This window comes from Acartia tonsa, chromosome 7 (assembly GCF_053477335.1).
Source record: "Acartia tonsa isolate MP-2025a chromosome 7, ASM5347733v1, whole genome shotgun sequence".
NCBI classification, from domain to species: Eukaryota; Metazoa; Arthropoda; class Copepoda; order Calanoida; family Acartiidae; genus Acartia; species Acartia tonsa.
Window position 1 is genome coordinate 2,272,948 of NC_137266.1, and position 22,420 is coordinate 2,295,367.

General features: G+C 32.5%; 2 protein-coding genes and 1 long non-coding RNA gene across 3 annotated transcripts; all 3 read right to left on the minus strand.

Moving 5' to 3' along the window:
• Positions 1–515: 515 nt before the first annotated feature.
• LOC145324077 (uncharacterized) lies at positions 516–2,205 on the minus strand. Its single transcript, XM_080166702.1, has 3 exons — positions 2,188–2,205; positions 1,821–1,935; positions 516–703 (listed from the first exon to the last, which is right to left on the minus strand). The coding sequence occupies exons 1-3, from the start codon at positions 2,203–2,205 to the stop codon at positions 516–518; spliced, it is 321 nt and encodes a 106-aa protein (XP_080022828.1).
• A 112-nt stretch (positions 2,206–2,317) lies between these two features.
• On the minus strand, positions 2,318–5,543 carry LOC145324052 (uncharacterized). Its single transcript, XR_013881178.1, has 3 exons — positions 5,448–5,543; positions 2,504–2,551; positions 2,318–2,381 (listed from the first exon to the last, which is right to left on the minus strand). It is a non-coding gene; the product is annotated as an uncharacterized LOC145324052 (long non-coding RNA).
• A 5,134-nt stretch (positions 5,544–10,677) lies between these two features.
• Positions 10,678–17,987, minus strand: Jwa (PRA1 family protein Jwa). The gene is made up of 7 exons (XM_080167234.1): positions 17,910–17,987; positions 17,092–17,164; positions 15,531–15,624; positions 14,764–14,847; positions 13,946–13,980; positions 12,753–12,848; positions 10,678–11,684 (listed from the first exon to the last, which is right to left on the minus strand). Exons 1-7 carry the CDS (start codon positions 17,966–17,968, stop codon positions 11,583–11,585), a joined length of 543 nt encoding a protein of 180 aa, XP_080023360.1. The 5' UTR covers positions 17,969–17,987; the 3' UTR covers positions 10,678–11,582.
• Between the last annotated feature and the right edge of the window lie 4,433 nt (positions 17,988–22,420).

Sequence of the window (22,420 nt, forward strand, 5' to 3'; positions counted from 1 at the left end):
CCATAAGTAGCGAAGCTCAAAAATATCTATTGTTTATTAGAAAAAAAATATCTATGGAGTATGTCATAAAAAAACTTAAATAATATAAATTACAAAACATTTTAAAAATGTATATTGGCCTTTTGAAGCATTAAGCTAATAAGTAAAACGTGAATATCTAGCAATTGATCTAGCACCCCAACCAATAGCATATGTAGAATGTTGACTCATTTAATCCCTAAAAATTCTAGCCATTTATCTTGAACAGGAGTTGAGAAAATCACGAAAACTTGAAAAACTAGGAATTGATCTAGTACCCCAATCAATAAGCATGTCTTAGGAATCTTCACTAAAATTTTCAGCTGTCTATTTTTATTAGGAGTCGAGAAAATCATGTTTCTCCAATCGCGTTACGAACTGACTGACTGACTGACGAACGGAGAGATAAAGTGAATTATAGAGTAGCTTTGCTGCTAACAACTGAGATTTTATCAAATTTAAATATGATGTTGTGATTTTTGTTAAACTAAAATGTGTTATGAACGTCTGAAAACAAAGAAACCTGAGACACTTCCAAATTTAACATCCTTGTTTTTAAACAAGTCATATGTGAACCAGATGTCAAGTATCCAATCACTAACAGGCAGTAACACATTCAGGATCAGCTTTAACATGATTGCTCCATAGTATTTGATTTTATCTTTACATCCAGAAGGTTGGGTTTCTGAAAATTTTATTATACTGATTTTTTTCAGTAAAATAAGTTTGTAATTTTGCTTTTTCTATGTATTTGGGGCGTTTACACAAATGACCAGTTGACCATCCCCCTCCCCCCTATAAAAAAAATGGAAAATAAGGTGCCAAGTAAGTTTTTTCTATTCATTCGAATCCGGTGGATAGGAACCGGTTCTCATCCATACGAAAAAAACTATGTCTAGCATCGTATTATATCCAGCTTTCCACAAATATAAATGTACTGCCTCTCTTTCGAATTTCAATGAATCATCTAGCATAGCCTAATTGTAATTTGTTAATGCCTCAAAGACTGTCTGTTACAAAGTCTAGCTATCCCTCCATCTGTCTGATCATTCACAGGTTCTCTATTGGATTTTATTTAATGAATTGTCAATTATAGTCAAACTGTAATTTGATAATTCTTCTTGCCTGTCTGTTTATCTGCTGAGTTTCTATCCTTGGTCTAACAGACTGATTCATTTAATTAACCCCATACGGTCGGGCCCCTTACCGCACCTTAATCGGTCGCGCCCCCCCCCCCCCTTCCTATTATCTCACTTCCTATTAGAGCTAGTGGGCTAAATAATTTTGTGCAAGTCCCCTGTTTGATAATGAATTTCCGACCTTATGTAAGTCAAAGTCGATTTTCGCTTCCTTCACCCTTTTATTTAAGGTCCTATTTAACTTTCAAACGACTTTATTTTTCTTATTTTTGAAGCTAGAAGAACAATTTTTTTGCAGAAAATGTTTATCTTTGTGTAAATTTTATATTAAAAATATAAAGATATAAATCTCAGCGGCCGCAGATTTCTGGAGACCTTAAAATGAAACATTAAAAAAATTTTATTGGGGGAGGGGAGGGAATTTTTTTTATTATAGTGGGGATCCTCCTCCCAATTTTAACTTAAGGGTATGATTTTTTTCTAGGGGCGATTTCTCTTGGGGGGGGGGGGGTGTTACCCCACCCCCAAAATAATTATTAACTTTTCCAGGACCTATGAGAAGCTAATCTGTAAAGGAGAATTTAATCAGTTTAGCGAGATCCTTTGTTACAGACAAACATCCTTTTACTTTATTATACAGATTTCTTTGTATAAATTTCTTACCATCAACTGTCCTTTTCAAATCTGAAGAAGCACCAGTGTCAACATTTCCTTCTGTTGGAAGAAGTCTTTTCTGTTCATCTTCTGATGGATTTGTGACACTCGACCTAAAAATATACTACTTTTTAATACTTTTTTTAACTTATTCAAGATATTCAAGGTAGAAAAGGTCTTCTTAGGCTGTTTTTATTGATATAATTTATTTTAAAGTTAGTATGGTTTTCAAACTAATTAAAAAAAAAATACATTATTCTAAGACATTAAGAAATATTTCATTTTATTTCATTTTATCTCCTCTAGAAGTGAATCAAGTAATATTAGCTTCGTCGTTTCAGAAAACTCAACAGAATCAAGGTTTTGAGATATTTACTGTAATTTCAATCCCCATACTTTACATTGTATTAAAGTCTAGTTACTTCACTTGGAGAGGGCACTAAAGTCAGTTATCAAGATATTAAAAAACAAACAAAATAATTCTTCTTTATTACTATAATAAATAACAACCTTGTCTCATCCTCTAAACCAGCTGATCTATTTATATCTGTGTCAACTATATCGGCCATTCTAAACAAAGATTGAATACTTATTATAAGATTCTTGTTACTTAAATATTGCTTAAACAATTCATTGAATAATAATTTGGATTTTTCTATTATGAGTTTAAATGGTTTAAAATTAACCAAAACCTGGTATTTTCAATTCCCACCTCCTCTACATCTTCAATGTTTTCTTCCCTAAAAAAATGTCTTGTTGGAAATATAAAAATAATTTTATTAATAAAAAAACTAAGATGTAACTTTCTTGAAATAAAAAATTGAAGACAGCATTTAAAGTATTTTTAACAACATTAAAGGAACCCTGCAAGAAATACCACGCTTTAACTGCTGAAACACTGCTGTACAAGTAGATCCAATACCCCAAATTTCAATAACAAAAAATTTCAAAATAGCATTTTATGTACAATGAAAATTTTGAAAGATTTCCATTGCTTATAAAAGAAATTACAATATTAAATAATAGATTGCCAGTAACAGATTACTTTTTTACAATAAGAACACCACTTTTCATAAGCGTAAAATCATAGCGGAAACAAATGAAACTAAAATAAGCTCAGCTGTGATTGGTCATTGAGCTGGAAATACTACTGTACTCTTGGTACTATGTAAGTTAAACTTATTTTTTTTTAAATTTTGACTACAAAAATAGGTATTTTTATTTTATTTTTTACTGGCAACCTAAATTTATGACAAAAATACGCTTATAATTGTTTCTAAATTTTGATTGTACATAAAATGTCATTTGAAAATGCCCACAACTTTTTTGTTATTAAAACTGAAGGCTTCAAATATTTGGTATTGGATCAACCTATGGCAGTCTTTCAGCAGTTAATGCATTGTATTTCTGGCAGGGTTCCTTTAAGTCAAGACCTGAAATCCTTATTTTTTCAGCATCTCAGAGATTATTTTAAATGATAATATCATTTTTTTATTGTGTTGGACAATAACCCACTTAGGAGACACTTTTGAACCCCCCCCCCCTCCCCTCCCTCAGCTTCAATTAAATCTAATGGATCAAACTTTTGTGCATATCCCCTGTTTGATTATAAATTTTCCGAACTAAGTGAGTCAAAGTCAATTTTTGCCCTTTTATTTAATTACCTTTGTTTTAAGGTCTTTTTTTACTTAAAAATTTTAATTTATAAATTTTCCGACCTTAAGTGAGTCAAAGTCAATTTTCGCTTCCTTCACCCTTTTATTTAACAACCTTTGTTTTTAGGTCCTTTTTTACTTAAAAATTTCAAATTTTTTCAGAAAATGTTTATCTTTATGTAAATTTTATATTTGAAATCTCAAAACATAAATTTTGGTGACCGAAGCTTTACTTGGCAGCTGCCAGGTGTCGCAGTCGGTGGAAAACAGAGGCGGATCTTCATGAAATTTTAATGTGTTATTCTATACCTATATGAGCGATTACTTTTTCTGTTTTTTACCTTATGAATTATTTTCGACAATCTATAATACAAAGTAGCTTGATGTCTGTCCGTCTGTCCGTCTGTCTGTCTGTCCCTTAAGATCTCAGTAACCACTGAACCGATCGGATTCTACTCTTCAGGGAATATACCTACTGGTCCTGTGGTGGTTTTAGGCTATTTTCTTGGGGGGTGGGACACCCCAAACCCCCCCAAAAATAAAAAAAATCCAACCCCCAAAATTTTTTTTTTTACATTTTTTGTAAAATCTCAGTAACTGCTGATCAAATTGGGCTCTACCCTTCTAGGAATATACCTACTGGTCCTCTGGTGGTTTTAAGCTATTTTCTTGGGGGGTGGGACACCCCAACCCCCCCAAAAATAAAAAAATCCCCACTTCCAAAATTTTTTTTTTTAAATTTTTTTAAAACAAAAAACAGTAATTGGGGTGGGGGAGCCCCACTGCAACATGGGGCGAAGCCCCCATGAATCCCCCCCCGAAAAAAAAAATCAAAATATTCTTTTTTTAATTTTATTTTTTGTGTATGCGAACAACCTAGGTCTAATTTTTACGAATTGAAATTTTTGTGTATACGGCAAACAACCTGGGTTTAATTTGTACAAATTAAAATTTTTATGCATAAAAAGCACAACCTGGGTTTAATTTTACCAAACAATTAAACAAAGAATAATTTTTTGAATATTTCTATTAAGGAGGGTTGACTTCCCAAAACTATATAGGGCGAAGCCCCTAGAGGCTAGGGGCGAAGCCGCTAGTTTTTTTTATAAAACGGCTTGCTTTATTGCATCAAGATCCATGACAGATCTATATAGGAAATAAACGTCTATAAATGAGCTCGAATCTTCCAATAGTAAAATGTTTAATACTCATAGTGCTCCAATAATCCATAATAAACTCTCATTGCCCAGAACGATAAGACCCATTATTTTACTCTATTAAGAATAAATTAATTTTTTTATTTCATGTTGCTATTTGAACTATATTAAAGTTTTAAATTTCTATTCATAAAATAGAAAATTTAAATTTATAAAATAGTAAATCAAAGAAAACTTAGTTTTAGATAATTTGATACTAGCGATGGGTTCGGAATGTGTTCAGAAATTAAACTAAAATTCAACATTTAACTAAATATTTTAACCCTTTCAGGACGATAATTTGAAACAAAAAAATACTAGGATCCTATAATATTTTAAAGAAAGATAGAAAAAATCATAAATACGGTTTTAAATAAAAATAATAAAATTTAAAAAAGATGGAAGGAAAGGGAAGTGAGAGAGAGGGACATTTAATCTTTAAAAAATGATGAAAAAACGAAACTAAGTTCGTAGTAATCTTTTCAATCAATCTAATTAATCAATCTAGCCAATAGCGGGATAATTTTAGAGAACGCAGCCTCTAGTATAGACATGTAAGAACAGCTTAAGTTTAAAATTTGAAGTCTCTAAGTCACAGGAGGCTTTTAAAGATTTCTAGAGACCTGAGAGATCAGGACCTGCAGGATAATACCTGGAGCCTGAAATTGACTTGAACACCTATATTTTATATAAGGGTTTACTACTAGAGCATTTTTTTGTATTTTGGTAAGATAAAATGCTTTGTTTAAGTAAAAAAAATATTATATTATAATTTTGCACTTTACCTGGATGACCCTGTCAGGTTTGCTGGCATCCTGTGCCCGCCAGGATGGAGATATTCAAAAAATTCCAACTCTCAGTTATGTCTCATACACATACTTAAAAAGTGACTCAGTTATAGCCCTCCATCTTTCACACACAGAAATTGAGAAAGAAAAAAGCGGAAGGGAGGGGGGGCGTTCGACGCCCCCCCCCCCACTGTTAAAGGTAAGCTGAACATTTAGCTACTTCAAAAAAATTTCTTTCAACCTTGGCTTTTTGTAAAACTCTGCGGAAAAAAACCGTTTTTTAAGAAAATGATACCCGTCATCTTTGCCTTAGATAATATGAATGAGATGATGTTAGGGTTTTATGAGGAAAATGATTTAACATTTGGTTACTTGCACTCAAATTAATCTTTTAACTACAAAAATTCAATAGCATTCATTTTGAATGTTTTATTGCAATATTTACCTTTCAATTTCATTGATTTGATATTTTCTTGTTCTTGCTGCTGCCACGATTGCAATGCCACTGAATAAAATTTGTTATCTTCATATTACCTTTAAGTTTTGTTATGGGTGACGTAATATCTCACCATTTACATGATTTTGATAAATGAAATATATTATACTACCGCTAGCCTCTAGGGGCTTTTCCCCAAGAGGTAATTAAAGAAAAGAAAAAATTACCTCTGGAGATGCCCCCACAAATTTTAGATAATTTTTAAAAAATTAAGTACCTGATGAGAAGCCCCAACTCCACCACTAATTTTGAATAATTAAAAAAAATGAGGGGGAGTTTTTTTCATTTTTTTTTGGGGGGGGGAGGTCCCACCCCCCAAGAAAAAAGCCTTAAATCACCACAGTACCAGTAGGTATATTCCCTGAAGAGTAGAATCCGATCGATTCAGTGGTTACCGAGATCTTAAGGGACGAACAGACAGACATCATTCTACTTTGTATTATAGATTGCTCAATACTTTGTTCTTTTGGGTGGGATATCAGAACCTGCAGAAATACAGGATACTGTTGAGGACATCTAATTAATATCTTAATTATCAAAGAACCACTTTATCTTATTTGACTTCTTATCGCAATATTTTACAGTTCCTCTTTGTAAAGTAGTCGCACTGCAGAAAAAAATATAATCTTCAGTTAGAACTTCCCTCCTTTTATAAAGTTCTTATTAACCCTTACAGATCGGGCCCCAATTCCCACCTTAATAGATAGGGGGGGCTCTATCTCGGCTCCTGTTACAGTTAGAGACATACAAAAAATTTCTGCTGGTTCATGTGCACATTTAGAGAAAATTACTTTTTCTAGTCATAGCGGTCAGACCGCTCAATATTAAAACAGCTGTAGAGCGGCCAATTTTAAAGCTAGGATCACCAAATTTTAGGTGAAACTTTTACATTTTATAACAAAAAAATTACTGTAAGGGTTAAAAAAGAACTTTTTGGACAAAGCTCCTAAAGGCTGGGGTTGATGCCACTAATCCTATCCATAAAGAATTTACGTTTCTAAAACATACAGACAATAAATTTTTATTCCTAAAAATTTACACAAAGATTAGCATAACAGAAAAAAAACTTGTAAAGTGTGATTTTTCACAACCTTTGTTGAGGGATATAAAAGTATATACAAAAGGATTAGCAACTTTTTAAAGGTGCGAGAAGTAATATTAATATTTAAAAAAAAAACATTATCATTATTTCAAAACTACTGCTATAAAAACTTAGCTTCCCTTACTCTATATATTTTTCCTCTTTCTCCGCTTAAATCTTGTCCTATAGAGCTAAGTCTGTCTGCCTGTCGGTACTCATATGTTATGTTAATTTCATCATAAAAACGAAGGAGTTTTTAAAGCTTTTTAGCTTATATTCTCTTTAACCCTTTACAGTCGGGCCCCTTGCCGCACCTTAATCGGGCCGGGGGGGGGGGGGGGCGGTCACCCCCCCCCCTTATTATCTCAGTTCCTATTAGAGCTAGAGGGCAAAATTTTTTTTGTGCAAGTCCCCTGTTTGATAATGAATTTCCGACCTTTTATAAGTCTAAGTCAATTTTCGCTTCCTTCACCCTTTTATTTAACAACCTTTGTTTTTAGGTCTTTTTTACTTAAAAATTTCAAACGGCTGTAATTTTCTTATTTTTGAAGCTAGGAGAAAATTTTTTTTGCAGAAAATGTTTATCTTTATGTAAATTTTACATTATAAATATCAAAATATAAATTTCAGCGGCCGCAGATGTACTTGGCAGCTGCCAGCCGCCGCAGTCGGTGGTCGGCGGGAAAACGGCGGCGGATCTTCATGAAATTTTAATACGTTATGTAGATATGTAAGAAAAACTTAAGTTTAAAATTTGAAGTCTCTAAGTCAAAAATTGCGGCCACAGGAACCTTTTAAAGATTTCTGGAGACCTGGAGGATCAGGACCTGCAGGCTCATACCTGGAACCTGAAAGTGACTTGAACACCTGTATTTCATATAAGGATGTACTACTAGAGGATTTTTTAGTATTTTGGTATGTTAAAGTGCTTTGTTTTAGTCAAAAAATATTTTTGCTCTTTACCTGGATGACCCTGCCAGGATGGAGATATTCAAAAAATTCCAACTCTCAGTTATGTGTCATACCCATACTTAAAAAGTCAAGCAGTTTGGGCTCTTTATCTTTCACACACAGAAAATGAGATAGAAAAAACCGGATGGGGGGGCGTTCAACGCCCCCCCCCCTCCCCCCGACTGTTAAGGGAATACTCCTTCACCTTTCTATCAGGGAGGAAGGGGACATTGCGTTGTTTATTATGCTAGTCCCCAAAGTTCTTATTCGTTGGCTCAACAATTGTGGGTACCAAAGTGAATTTTGATTGGTTGGATCATTAAGTTGAGTGTTAAAACAGTTAATCCACTTATTGTAATATACAGAAGGAGAAATTTTGTGTATCATAATTATGGATGCACTTTAATTTATCGACCATTGTCTTATTCCTTTAGAGTCCTGCAGTTTATTTATATAGCCTTAAATTTACACATAGTAAACTTATTTGGGTTTCCTATGACACATTATACTATATCCCACACGGTATATATATTATTTATGTCATATATTACCTCTTTCCTCAACCCCCTCCCCCATTTATTGAGTACTATTTCTCCACGTCATACGCCGTCATGTGTCATGTTTAAGGGTGACACAAATTTCAGATCTCAGTTTTCGCTATTTGATTTACTATCTTTTTCTATATATGATACAAGCGATTATTTAATTTGCTATAAAATGAAGCTAAATTTTTCTCAAATCGTGAAAGCTGGGATCTGAAATTTGCATCTCCCTTGACTGCATGACTGCGTATGACCGGGAGAAATGATATTATTGTGTCTACTATCGGTTTAGTTATGGTTGGTTCTGTACATTCTTCCGAATGTATATGCGTTATGGAAAGCCCATTCCAAACATACTAACAACATTTTTATAACAAATATATTCTATTCATATGATTTTATTTATATTGTTTGATCCTACCTTTTGATTTTAGCGCTTTGCTTTTATGGCCGGATGTTGTCTTTCTTTTTTTATTACCTTACAATAAAGTGTTGAAGCAAAATGTTTGCACTGCTTATGTCTCATTTTTTAAAATTTTCATAGAATATCATTTTTATTTTGCTTTCATTGTTTTAAAAAAAATCCATTATTTACAATTTTTAAGACATTATTTTTCTTTTTTTTTCTTTAAAATTTATAACATAAGTCAGTTAGGGAGTTGAATCCATTTTTATAGAAGCAGAAATATAATCTATGATTATGGTTTGGACCCTCTAAAACTGTAATCTACCTTTCCACTTTCCCCTCTCTTGGTGAAGATATCTTCAACGCCGATACGATTTTTGAAATGTAAGATTCTACTTTCCCTTCTCTTGGTGAAGATATCTTCAACGCCGATACGATTTTTGAAATGTAAGATTCCACTTTCCCCTCTCTTGGTGAAGATATCTTCAACGGCGATACGATTTTTGAAATTTAAGATTCCACTTTTGCCTCTCTTGGTGAAGATATCTTCAACAAGAGAGACAAAAGTGGAATCTTATATTTCAAAAATCGTATCAGCGTTGAAGATATCTTCACCAAGAGAGGGGAAAGTGGAAGGGTAGATTACAGTTTTAGAGGGTCCAAACCATAATCATAGATTATATTTCTGCTTCTATAAAAATGGATTCAACTCCCTAACTGTAAGTGGGTAAAATTAGTTAGTTTGGCGTGCTACAACATCCAAAAGTAGCGAAGCACAAAATAACATAAAAGAAAATACGGACAAAGTTATTATGTTAAGTAGCTGTAAATCAAGAAAAAAAGATATTAGAAAAAATCACGAAACCTATTCTATGTGTTTCATTTGTTTAGATATTCATTAGACCAAGAGGAACCACAAAATAATTATCCTTATACTAAAGTAACAGGATGTCTGTGTGTTTGTACCGAAGGATCTCGCTAACCACAGAACCGATCGGGTTCTCCTTAATAGGGTAGCTTCTCATAGGTCCCGGGAAGGTTAATAACTATTTTGGGGGAGGGTACCGCCACCCTCCCAAGAAAAATCGCCCCTAGAAAAAAATAACCCCTCCCAAAAAAGAGACGTGAACGAAACATAAACCAATTTTATCTTTAATTAGATATTTGAAAAAAAAAGCATTCAAAGTGCCAATAGAGGCCTCTAGGGGCGTAGCCGCTAGTTGGAAAATAAATCTACTACTACTATTTAAAGCTTCGCTTTTATGGATGCTGTAATCGTTGTTTCAGTAGATGTAAAGAGGTTCTACGCTTTCTAAATGTACCCAAATCCTTATACTAAAGTAACAGGATGTTTGTCTGTTTGTGTGTCTGTACCGTAGGATCTCGCTAACCGCTGAACCGATCGGGTTCTCCTTGACAGGATAGCTTCTCATAGGTGCCGGGAAGGTTTATTGGTTATCAAATTCGACTCCCCCTTCCCCAAGTGCCCATAGAGGCCTCTGGGGGCGTAGCCGCTAGTGTTGAAGAAAGCAGCATGCAAAGTTGGAGATCAATAAAAAAATTATAACATGCCTGAATAAACCATAAGAATTATAAAAAAGTTTGAATTGTTAAATTATACGTAAAGTTAAAAATCAACAAGTTGTAAATTGGCTTGCGGACAATATGAGCTATCCGTTATTGACTGGTAGATGGATGGAAGGACTAGACGTAATGATAGAAAAGCTTTTAAAAATAACACCTTGTTTCAGTATGTAGTTAAGAGAAAACAATATATTTTATTCAAGAAGAAAATATAATCACAAGAAGTTTGAATAACTAGATTTAACAACAGGTATGATAATAATAATTTCAGGGGATAACATCAGATTTTAAATAAACAATGTTTTATTAGTTATTAATTGCATTGTATTATAGACAACTTTCCACGGATAGGAATATGAAAAATTATAAGATTAGTTCCAGTTTTATTGACCCAAAACTACGCCGCATGGGGCCAATAAAATCATTCATGAAAAATTATCTAAAATACTACATGATTTTTCAGTATGGCAGAGAATCGATCAAATCCAACGGATATTAATCGGTTTTAAAGCCAAAAATGAATAATTACAAATAAATTTATATACATACATTAAAAAATCTTTAAAAAGTATTGAATAATTGTTTATAAATTAGATATCTTATCCCTTAAGATCCCAGAATTTAGTTATATTGGTAATTTTTTGTAGACATTCTGAGAAAGGCCCTTAATTCCAACTCACTCCTTTAGTAAAAAAAAGGACAATTGGTACAAAATCTAGAGGGTCATGGAAAGAAAACGAAGTTGCGCATTTCGTCGCTTTTGAAAGGTTATTTTAGGTTAGATAAATGTTAATGATTGCCCCGCAGGGTTAGAGTCTAGGAGAAAAGCTACTGTGAAAATGCGACCAAGCACGAAACTTCTTTTTCTTTCCATGATCCAATTTAGAATATGAAAAAAATTAACTTTATACATAGATATTACATATTTTTCATTAAGGTGCGTAATTAATAGGATAGATAAGGTTTATAACAAATGAATTATGTTTTAAATGAATTTGGTGAAGTTTTCGTTTTCTTCAATATAGATTTTCATTGGATAATCTTTTTCTTTCTTTGGATCTTGAGTTGTTGTTTATGAGATATACTTGAGGTCAGGTTCTATTCCCCACTCCTTGAGGAATACTCCCATGGGTGTGGCCTTGGATACACCCAACATATCAGCAACATTCGTCACCTTAACAGAAAGGTAGATAATAGATTAAAAGATTGTAGATTATCAGCAGTAACATTAGATTAGAACACTAGAGGGGGAAGAGGTTAAATAACTGTATGTCCCCATCCCATGGACCTTGTGCCGACTCTCAATTGGGTCTTTGAAAATCAACAATAGTGTTGTCGGGAATATCAAGAAAACAACTTGCTGGCAGACGAAAAAGGTCCTTGGAAAAGAGGGGCATGTACATAGTTATCTGTATATACATATATATTATATACTATACATATGTTGTAGTAATTAGAGATCTTGAGGGATTAGACAATGGGCGAAATAAAAATTAATGTACGCCTATGATCAAGTTAAACAAACGATTTTTTTAGAGGCGATTTGATATCCCTTAAGAAGTTGGTGGTACCATCCCCAAAATAGTTTAAAACCTTCTGTGAGACACTAGTAAAGAAGGATCATATCGGTTCTAAAGACAGCGAGATACATCGGTTCAGACAAACAGACAGACTTACAGACATCCTGTTACTTTTATATAAGGATTACAACCATTAAGATTATTTAACATCCTTATAACCCCATGCTTAGGATAAAGAACGCTAGATTCAACAACAAAACAACTCAATTTAAATCTATTTTAGGGAAAGTTTACGGTAAAAATTGCTGGTATCGAACATTTTCAAAACAACTAATAATTTCAAAGACTGCCAGCAACCAAATGTCTGGACGTCCATGATATGTACTTTTATCAATATAGCTTCAGAAATAATTTGAAATAGCAAAGAACCAGTAAAACAGCAAATTGATCGTCTAACTAGTTGATGAAAATACGCTTTTAGGTAAGTATTTTTCCCGCATTTATGTTCGCTGCGATAGAATTCTTTACTGAGTATCCGTTATTTCACATTGTTTTTAAGCTCTCTTCCGCCATTTACAAATATTATACGAAAATTCAGTCATTTGGTAAATGGTAACGTCTAGCAGCCTCTCAAATTCCTGATTGTTTTTTGGAAAGGGGGAGAGGGGTAATAATCAATTCCAGCAACATTTTACCGTGTTCTTTCCCCTAATAGTATTTACCTTGTTTTTAAGATTTCTGAGCCTAAGAGAAGCATGGGTGACCATAAAGATGACTGGCAGACCAATTCCAGTGAACAGAACAGAAATATTTCCCATCTAAAATTTAACATTTCTTAAGTTTTTTCAGTATAAGTTCGAAACCGATTAATATCCGCTGGATAATAACCGGTACTTAGCCATGCTAATAAATCATGTATATAGCATCGTATTACAGATAATTTTCCATGAAAACTAAAATAAAAATCATAGGATTAAAACCAGTTTTGTTAGCCAGAAACTTCTGACCCTTAGGGCTCACAAAATTGGTTTAAATCTTCTAATTTTTCATTTTAATATCGGCGAAAAGCTGTCCAGAATGTCTGCACGTTTATTTATAATATGTGATTTTTAGTATTTTTGAAATCATTTTTTTTGTATGTATGATATGTTTATCCTATTCATCTGATTTTTGTAATACTAATGATTCCTTGAGAAACAAGGTACAATATCATAAGCGAGGGATCAACATAAACATGTCCTAAAAATGTTATTATGGTCATAACCACTATACTGTATTTATGTAATTTTTTATTAAAGGGGCGAGGCGGATGTGCCACTTTTTGAAACCAAAAGTAAAACGTGCATGATATCAGCCCATAAAAGAGTTACAGCTCTAAAATTCGGCACAGCAGTCACTTATGTGGAGAATAATATGGAACTGTGAAGAAACTGCGGCGGAACCGCCGCTTCCGCCGAAAACCACCGTTTCTTGCCGAAATGTTTTTTGCAATTTGTAATTTTTTTAATATTGGCATGTTTGAAATATTACAAGTCTCATGGGAAAATATAAGTGAAATTTTTATGAGAAAAAAAGTTTATCTCAGATGATTGAGAACTGTCTAATTCTGCTAAAAAAGGCAAAAAAAAATTCGGCGGGAAACGGCGGTTTTCGGTGGCAGCGGGGGTCCCGCAGCCGTTTCTTCACAGTTCCATATTGTTCTCCACAAAAACAACTATTGTGCTGAATTTTAGATCTGTAACTCTATTATGGGCTGAGATAATGCACGTTTAACTTTTGGTTTCAAAAAGTGGCACATCCGCCTCCCCCCTTTACATATACACCTACAATTCTAATTATGCTGAAAAATCATTCTGCTTATTAAGTTCAGATAAGTGAACAATCATAACCTTATGAAATGTAGTGTTTTATTTACCTGTAGAATGATGTAGTAACCAACCATGAAGCTTCCTGGGAAATATTTAAACAAAATTATTACATTTCCATAATAGCTTTAATTCAACTTTATAAAAAACTAGGGTTGGCAATCCGAATCCGGGATCCGGAATCTGCCCAATTTTTGGGCAATTTTGAAATCCGAATCCGGAATCCGTTTTTTTAATAGCGGATTCGGATTCTTAATTGGTAGACTAAAATTAGCGTCTTGAGTTTTTTCTTTCAACTCCCCCTTTTTGAGGGCAAAGATTATCATCATTATATGTAGGTAATATCTTTTAAAATCTGGTTCGATTCTCGAAAGTGAATTATATAGAACACCAAGAACATTAATTTTTAGGACATATGTAGCACTTAAATTTTTAACTTAAAAAAGGCTTTTAAAATATTGCTAAAATCCGGAATCCGCCAAAAATTGGAATCCAGAATCCGCAAGAATCCGCCATTTTTTGAACGGATTCTTGTAAGAATCCGAATCCGGTCCAAAAATTTAAAGGATTGCCATCCATAATAAAAACTAAAACTGATGGAAATGCTAGATACCTATAAAATATGTTTTACCTATAAAAATTGTCTGTACAATAAAACCAGGGTGGAAGGGAACCTTGGATCTTATTTGTAGGCTTTAAAAATTGAGCACTTTTATCAAATCTTGTTTGGTTGGTTCAAGCTTTAAACCAATAATTATATTCTATGTAGAGATTATTTTGTTTATCTAAATTGGGATATACATAAATTTAGAGTCCATTGTCTTTTCCCTAAAAAATTGAAATCCCTGGTTAAAAAACTATGTATTACCTAGCATAGCCAAGAATGGATAGTTAGTCTTGATATTCTTAACTTGTTCATAGTTGGCACTTCCATAATACAACAGACCAAATACTAAAATAATAAAGGATACTAGTTAGTCTTGATATTTTTAACTTGTTCATAGTTGGCACTTCCATAATACAACAGACCAAATACTAAAATAATAAAGGATAGTTAGTCTTGATATTCTTTACTTGTTCATAGTTGGCACTTCCATAATACAACAGACCAAATACTAAAATAAAAAAGGATAGTTAGTCTTGATATTCTTTACTTGTTCATAGTTGGCACTTCCATAATACAGCAGACCAAATACTAAAATAATAAAGGATATTTAGTCTTGATATTCTTCACTTGTTCATAGTTGGCACTTCCATAATACAGCAGACCAAATACTAAAATAATAATGGATATAAGATCTGCGTGGATATATTTACAAGGGAAAATTTGTCGTAAATTCAGCTTGGTATTTATTGGTCAATTTGTCTGCCCATCCAGCAGGAGGAAAGGGGATGGAATGGGTATCGTTATCTTAGCCAGCTGCGAGCATCACTTTATCAGAGTACAAGATAATATAATATCGATAAAAATAATATATATTTTCTTTTTAGGTATTTGTAAATCTATCCTAAATTTTTAATTTTAAGTATTTGTCAGTAATACGGTGCTATAAATGATTTTTCAGTATGGCTGAGAACCGTTTCTAATCCAGCGGATATTAATCATTTTCGAAGCCATACTGGAAAAATACTTACCTAATGCCAGAGAAAGGATGGCAGAAATCATTGCACCGGGATTATTCATTGCCACCAGTAGAAATATTGCCAGCGTGGCAACAAAATAATTTGTCTGTGACCAGTAACAAAATATCATTAAGTTTATTGATTTGAAAGAAGATTACTGTAACAACAGGACATACCTCGTCCATTATATCTTACGGTCGAGGTTGCTTTCAATGACACTTTAACGTCAGATCTAACAACCAAAGATAATTAAAGGAAACCAATCTCTCCTTTTCTGTACAAACACCCAATGTATTAGGTTAAGTAACAACCTTCCTAGTCGTTTCTAATAACTATTTCTAACTAGATAGGTAACTTATCAAATTCAAAAAACTTTACTTAAAATTGTTAGGTACTAATATTTGCTTGTTCGTATATTGAGCTTTGCTTTTAAGGATATTGTCAATCTTGTTATAAAAAATTAGGTTAGAATTGTAAAGCTCAAAACATATGATTATATGCAGGCATAGTCACTTATAACAGAAAGTGGTCAAACAACTTTCCCCTCCCACCCTTCTTCTTAGAAAAAGATTTATAGCGCCTGCAGCATTAATACATTGAAGTCTTAAAACCCTTGTTTAGTTTTATCTAAAACAAGAATAATTTTTTTAGTACTTTTATTTGCAGTTAAAATTTCAATAATTGCCAAAATTATAGTTAATTACCTATCTTTCTATCCTATTAGAACAAGTCAATGCACTTTAACTCTTTAAGTCATGTATTTTAAGAAGTACATGTGTCTTGTTTTCCAGACATAATATTCAGGGGTAAAAGAGTGTAAAAATCATGAATAAATACCTACTAGGTACAAACTGGTAACTTCAAAAGTTTTAAAGCAAAAATAGGTAGGTAGGTATTAAATAGGCAACAATTTTGACAAAAATACATCCACTGTATTTCTGCCAGTTGCAGGAACGGCAACGTCCCACATCTACTAAACTAAACTACTCCATTGTTCTTAAAGGTTTAAAGTCCATACCTAGAATGTTTTGTTGCTAGGCGTTCTTTTTTACAACAAAAAAAATCATGTTTTATGATCACGAATTTTTTATGAACCTCCAATAGTGCATACGTTGATACATTAAAAATTTAAACATTCCAATACAAATGATGATCTGTGCATTACTATGCAAGGGAGAGTGTTACAAAATTGTGCCTTTAAGAAAAGCTTCGCGATCATTAAATTATGACAAAGATTTAATGTCAAAATTTTTAATTGCAGCACAAATTTTGTTAGTGTACAAATGTACGATAATGAACACCGAGTAGATCAAAATTATTTACTACACATACTATTACATAAAGTAGTAAGCTTTTTTGTCTGTAGTAAAGGATTTTGCAAACCGCTATGGTTCTCCTTCTCATTTATCCTGGGAAGGTTTATTTCTATTTCAAGGGTTGTACCTCCGAAGATAAATCGTTTAAGAAAAAAAATAATCCCCCCCCCCCATAAAAAAAATTGGAGTGGTCAACCTGAAGCGCCCCTAGCCGCTAGTTTTATAATATTTAATTGTAAAACTAATGATATTATTTCCTGATAGTAAAGAAGATTGTTAACCATCCTATTTACACATTTATCTGGGTTCTTAAAATCTGGAACTTGAAACCTAAAAAACAGAATTGTAAAAAAGTTGGACACCTGTCATAATGAGTTAAATTAATAAGCAATGAACGGCCTCGACATTAGAGGCTGTAAATGCGCCCTAACACTGGCTTTCATCTTTCTTTTAATGTCTGCGGAAAGCTGTCTATAATACGGTGTGCAATAAATAACTACAAAGATATCGTACCTACCCTTTTTACATTTACAAAAATGGAAACAAAGGTTGTGTAATTAAAGGGTTTATTGTCTGCCGTTGCAAAGTATCTATCATTGAAACGACAGTAATTAGACAATAGAAAGATAGTAGTTATTTTTCGCAACATATTTTGGACAGCTTTTGCCGTTACTAAAATTAAAAATTCTATGATTAAAATCTGTTTTGTTAACCCTGAGAGGCCAAATGCCCAGACTAACAAAAGTGTTATTGATTTTATGCTTTCTAGTTTAATAGTCGTGAAAATTGTCTGTATTTGATTTTAATAGTACGGCTAAGAACCGTTTCTAATCCAGCGGATATTAATCGGTTTCTTATTAACAGCTATGCGAATGTACCTCTAGCATCTAGGCTCTGTATAAAAAGGGGCAAGAAAAATATCTTAATCTATCCCAAGATTGAAATATGAAAATTAAATAGCCTAATACCATCACGGGACTTAAAACAGAGAACCCAATAATCAGTTCAGTAGTTATTGAGATCTTAAGTCTCAGACAAAAACCCTTACTATTATATAATAGGATATAGCACGTACCTGGATTGAGTAAGGATGAAATCCTCCATAGTTCGCATAGGAGCTAATTGAACCTCCATTTTTAGCGTCTTTTATCTAGAATATTGTATTTTTAATGGATTTATTATAACTTGGATATTAATAAGTGATCTTCTCCAGCTGGATGAACGAAACGAACTGACCAATAAATGACAGGCGAAACAGCAATTTAACAATAATTTTCAACCTATCATATTATCCACATACATATATTCTTCCATACATTTATGTATATAATGTAATCTAGGTAATCATGGAAAATTGTTCCTTTAAATATTGCAGCATTAGAAGTTAGGTAATAATTTTATTTTAGCCAGCTACAAGTTTCACTTTATGAGGTAGTGTACATGATCGATATATAATCTGGTGTAAAATCCAAGTAATGATAACCAATATTAAAATTAAAGAAAATAAGCTTGAAAATCATTTGGTATTATGACAAACGGATAGATTGTCATACGTTTGTTTTAATTTAAAAGAGTTCCTTCCGACTTACAATTTTTTTAAACATCATATTCATGATAAAAATACCCCCACAAAGAAAAAATCATCGAATGATCTATTCTTTCTTCTTTATCGTTTTCTAGCAGACGAGTAATATAAAAAAATATGACTTGTTTTTTCTTACATTTTTTCAGTTAGTAAGCTATCTTTTTACCTATAATAATAAAAAAATCAATTAAGAAAATAAATAACTATTTTATACCATAATTATTTCTTAAACAACTACTCTAAAAGATCTTACCGCACTAAAAAGACACTTAATTACTAAAAGATGAAAAGCTAGCTTTAAAAAGTTTTGGGGGAAAAAATCCACCAAATTCCAAATCAGCTGTTTTCTGCGCAATGTAAACAAATACAGAGTGAGTCACAAATAATAATCGATAAGGAATAATAGTCAAGTTAATTTAAAAGAATATTATTATACTAATGAATGTATTATATACGTGGATATTATGACAGGGAAAAATTGTCGTTAATTTAGTATGCTAACATGGACACTATTGGTCAGTTCGTTTATCCAATAGATGGTAAGTGAATGGGGTAAAAGGTGTAGATGGGGGAATCGTTATTTTAGCCAGCTACAAGTTTCACTTTATTATAGTACATGATAATAATAAGGTTGAATTAGCGCAATTGTTGACATTTTATGGAAAATTTCAGCCAAGATTTAAAAACTTGGCTTTAGCAGGTGCAGTGCAGTAGTTATTATTGAAAAGTATAGGTCAAGAAATAGCTAAATAAATACAAAGAAAATATATTTCATAAATAGACTAATATAAATTAGAACTTTTTATAGAACCAAAATGTTAATCACATTAATTAAAACCACTTAAATATTATTTTCCATTCTACTAATTTTTCAGAAAGCCTATTGTTGGGTTTGCCACAGAATTATTTCATGATGTGTTGTTTGCATATTCCATTAATAATGTTGACAAAGCCCAAATTGTGTTAAAATTGTGTCAAAAATGATCCATGTGACGTAATGAAAATGAGCGATTATCCATCTCTTTTTTAGGGGTCTTCTTTCCCACTTCTCCTCTCATCTCCCTCATTTTATTACGTCACATGGATCATTTTTGACACAATTTTAAAACAATTTTGGCTTTGTCATAATGTTGTGTTTATATCACAAGTGTAAAATAGATACTAGATTTTTTATAAGCAAATAGTAACACTATTACTCACATGATTAAATAAGAAGATAAATACGGGTTTCAGCGTATATTTGATGTCTTAGCTTTACAGTTAAATTTAAGTCAAAAGTAGCATAAAATCATGCTGTTATAATACTAAAGCATATGACTTTGAAACCGACAAGTAACAACTTAAGCAACGCAAGCAGTTTTGCAAAAAAAAAAGTATCTTTCAGACGACATTCAAAACATTTTTTTTCTCAAATTGTTATAACTGAACTTTTACCTACAACGAAATTAATTCAAGGGAAAAATCACGAAATCTATGCATGGATTTCAGCTGTCGTTGGGGGGCAACGTATAGTAAGTAGAATTGACGACCTTCTTATCTGCCCCCAAACATTATTTTAGATTTATTTCACTTGTTGGCTATACCTTTTTCCTGATTATAGCATTGTAAATATTAATACAGCCAAGTCTCTTCTAAAGAGCAGAAAACAAATTGCATGCAGACGAAAAAGGTAAGACTGGGGCCAGATAGTTGTCTGGGTTATACATCTTTACTTATTACATTTATTTCAAATGTAATTCAGTATGAAATAAAAAGTATGATAATAACAAACTCAAGTTGTTCGTTATTTAATTTACGTTCTTAACCCTTAACGGTCGGGGGGGGGGGGGGGCGTTGAACGCCCCCCCCCCCATCCGGTTTTTTCTATCTAATTTTCTGTGTGTGAAAGATAAAGAGCCCAAACTGCTTGACTTTTTAAGTATGGGTATCACACATAACTGAGAGTTGGAATTTTTTGAATTTTTTGAATGCACAGGATGCCAGCAAACCTGGCAGGGTCATCCAGGTAAAGAACAAAAATTTGTTTTTGATTTAAACAAAGCATTTTATCTTACCAAAATACTAAAATATCCTCTAGTAGTACATCCTCATATTAAATACAGGTGTTCAAGTCAATTTCAGGTTCCAGGTATGATCCTGCAGGTCCTGATCCTCCAGGTCTCCAGAAATCTTTAAAATGCTCCTGTGGCCGCAATTTTTGACTTAGAGACTTCAAATTTTAAACTTAAGCTTTTCTTACATGCCTACATAATGTATTAAAATTTCATAAAGATCCGCCGCCGTTTTCCCGCCGACCGCCGACTGCGGCGGCTGGCAGCTGCCAAGTACAGCTGCGGCCGCTGAAACTTATGTTTTGATATTTCAAATATAAAATTTAAATAAAATAAACATTTTCTGCAAAAAAAATTTTCTTGTAGCTTTAAAAATAAAAAAATTACAGCCGTTTGAAATTTTTAAGTAAAAAAGGACCTAAAAACAAAGGTTGTTAAATAAAAGGGTGAAGGAAGCGGAAATTGACCTTGACTTACTTAAGGTCGGAAATTCACCATAACACAGGGGACTTGCACAAGCCCTCTAGCTCTAATAGGAACTGAGATAATGAGGGGGGGCGTTGAACGCCCCCCCCCCCCCCCGACTGATTAAGGTGCGGCAAGGGGCCCGACTGTTAAGGGTTAAGGTGGGAAGGGAAAAGTTGACACACCCCCATTTTCAATTTGAGTTTTCAAAAGAAAAAGTAAAAAGATTTTTTTGGAGGGGGTGGGGCTATCTTTTATTTGAAGGGTTAAGATATCCTTCTCAAAATACATAAAACCCTTCTCTGGGCCTACAGAAGCTTCACTGTAAAGAACCATATCGTTTCAGTGGTTAGCAATATCTTCCACTATAAATAAAAAAGCTTACTTCTTCATATAATAGGATGGTTTATTTGAAAATTTATATTTATATTTTAGATTACATAACATATAAAAATTGTCAGTAAAAAATTTGTAAAAATATCACATATTCAAATATAATAATATCAACAGTAAAAATCACATTTTATGTCAAATAATGTAAGATGAAATAAAAAACCCTTGAAACACGTAAAAATCTTATTTTAAGCTCTTAGTTTTAACTTAAATAGCTTCAAATAATATAAGAATCGAATCCTCTAAATGCGGTTTTTCGTTGCTAATTGTTATGTTTTTTTTGTCTACTTTTTTGCATCTAATAGTCATAAAAAGGCAATAATATACATGATTTACATTATTGGATAAATGAGAAATAATATAGTACATACAATATAAAACAACATATCATATAAAAAATCTTTTTATACATAAAAACATATTTATATAGGTATTTTGATGAATAAAATACTTTTAGTTAATTAACCCTGTTAAGTTAATCTCAAAAGCGAAGATTTTCTACATTTTAGATGAGTATATTCGTTGATCATAAGAAAATTCGGGGAGGGAGGGGACAATAGTCTGTTTATTACTCCAGTCCCCAAAGTCTTAATTATCATAACGTTTTCTTATTCCTATTAACGATCTTGGAGACTTTTTTTTTTAATTTAATTAGTTGGTTCATGAGGTTTAGTGTCCATAGAGGTAATTTTGTGAACCTTACTCATTGGAGATCTATTTATCGGCCATTGTCTTATCCCGTTAGATACCTGCAGTAGAATAGTCCTGTGTATTTCAAACCTTGCATGAGATTGAGCATTCCTGTACCAATTAAGAATCATATCAAAAGCCTGTATAACTGTTTAAAATCCTTAATTATACATAATTAAATTATTTGTTGAGCTTCGCTTTTATGAATGTTGTCAACCTTGTTTATTACTTACTTTACTTTAATATACTGTAATTGTATGTATAATATGATATAATAATAATATTATTTAGAGTTAATGAGCTATGAGTTTAATAATATAAAGACAGAGAAAGATAAATAAAAAATAAATTTTCAATAATACGAACAAAAACTAAATTAGTGTTTTAAAAATATTGAAAAGA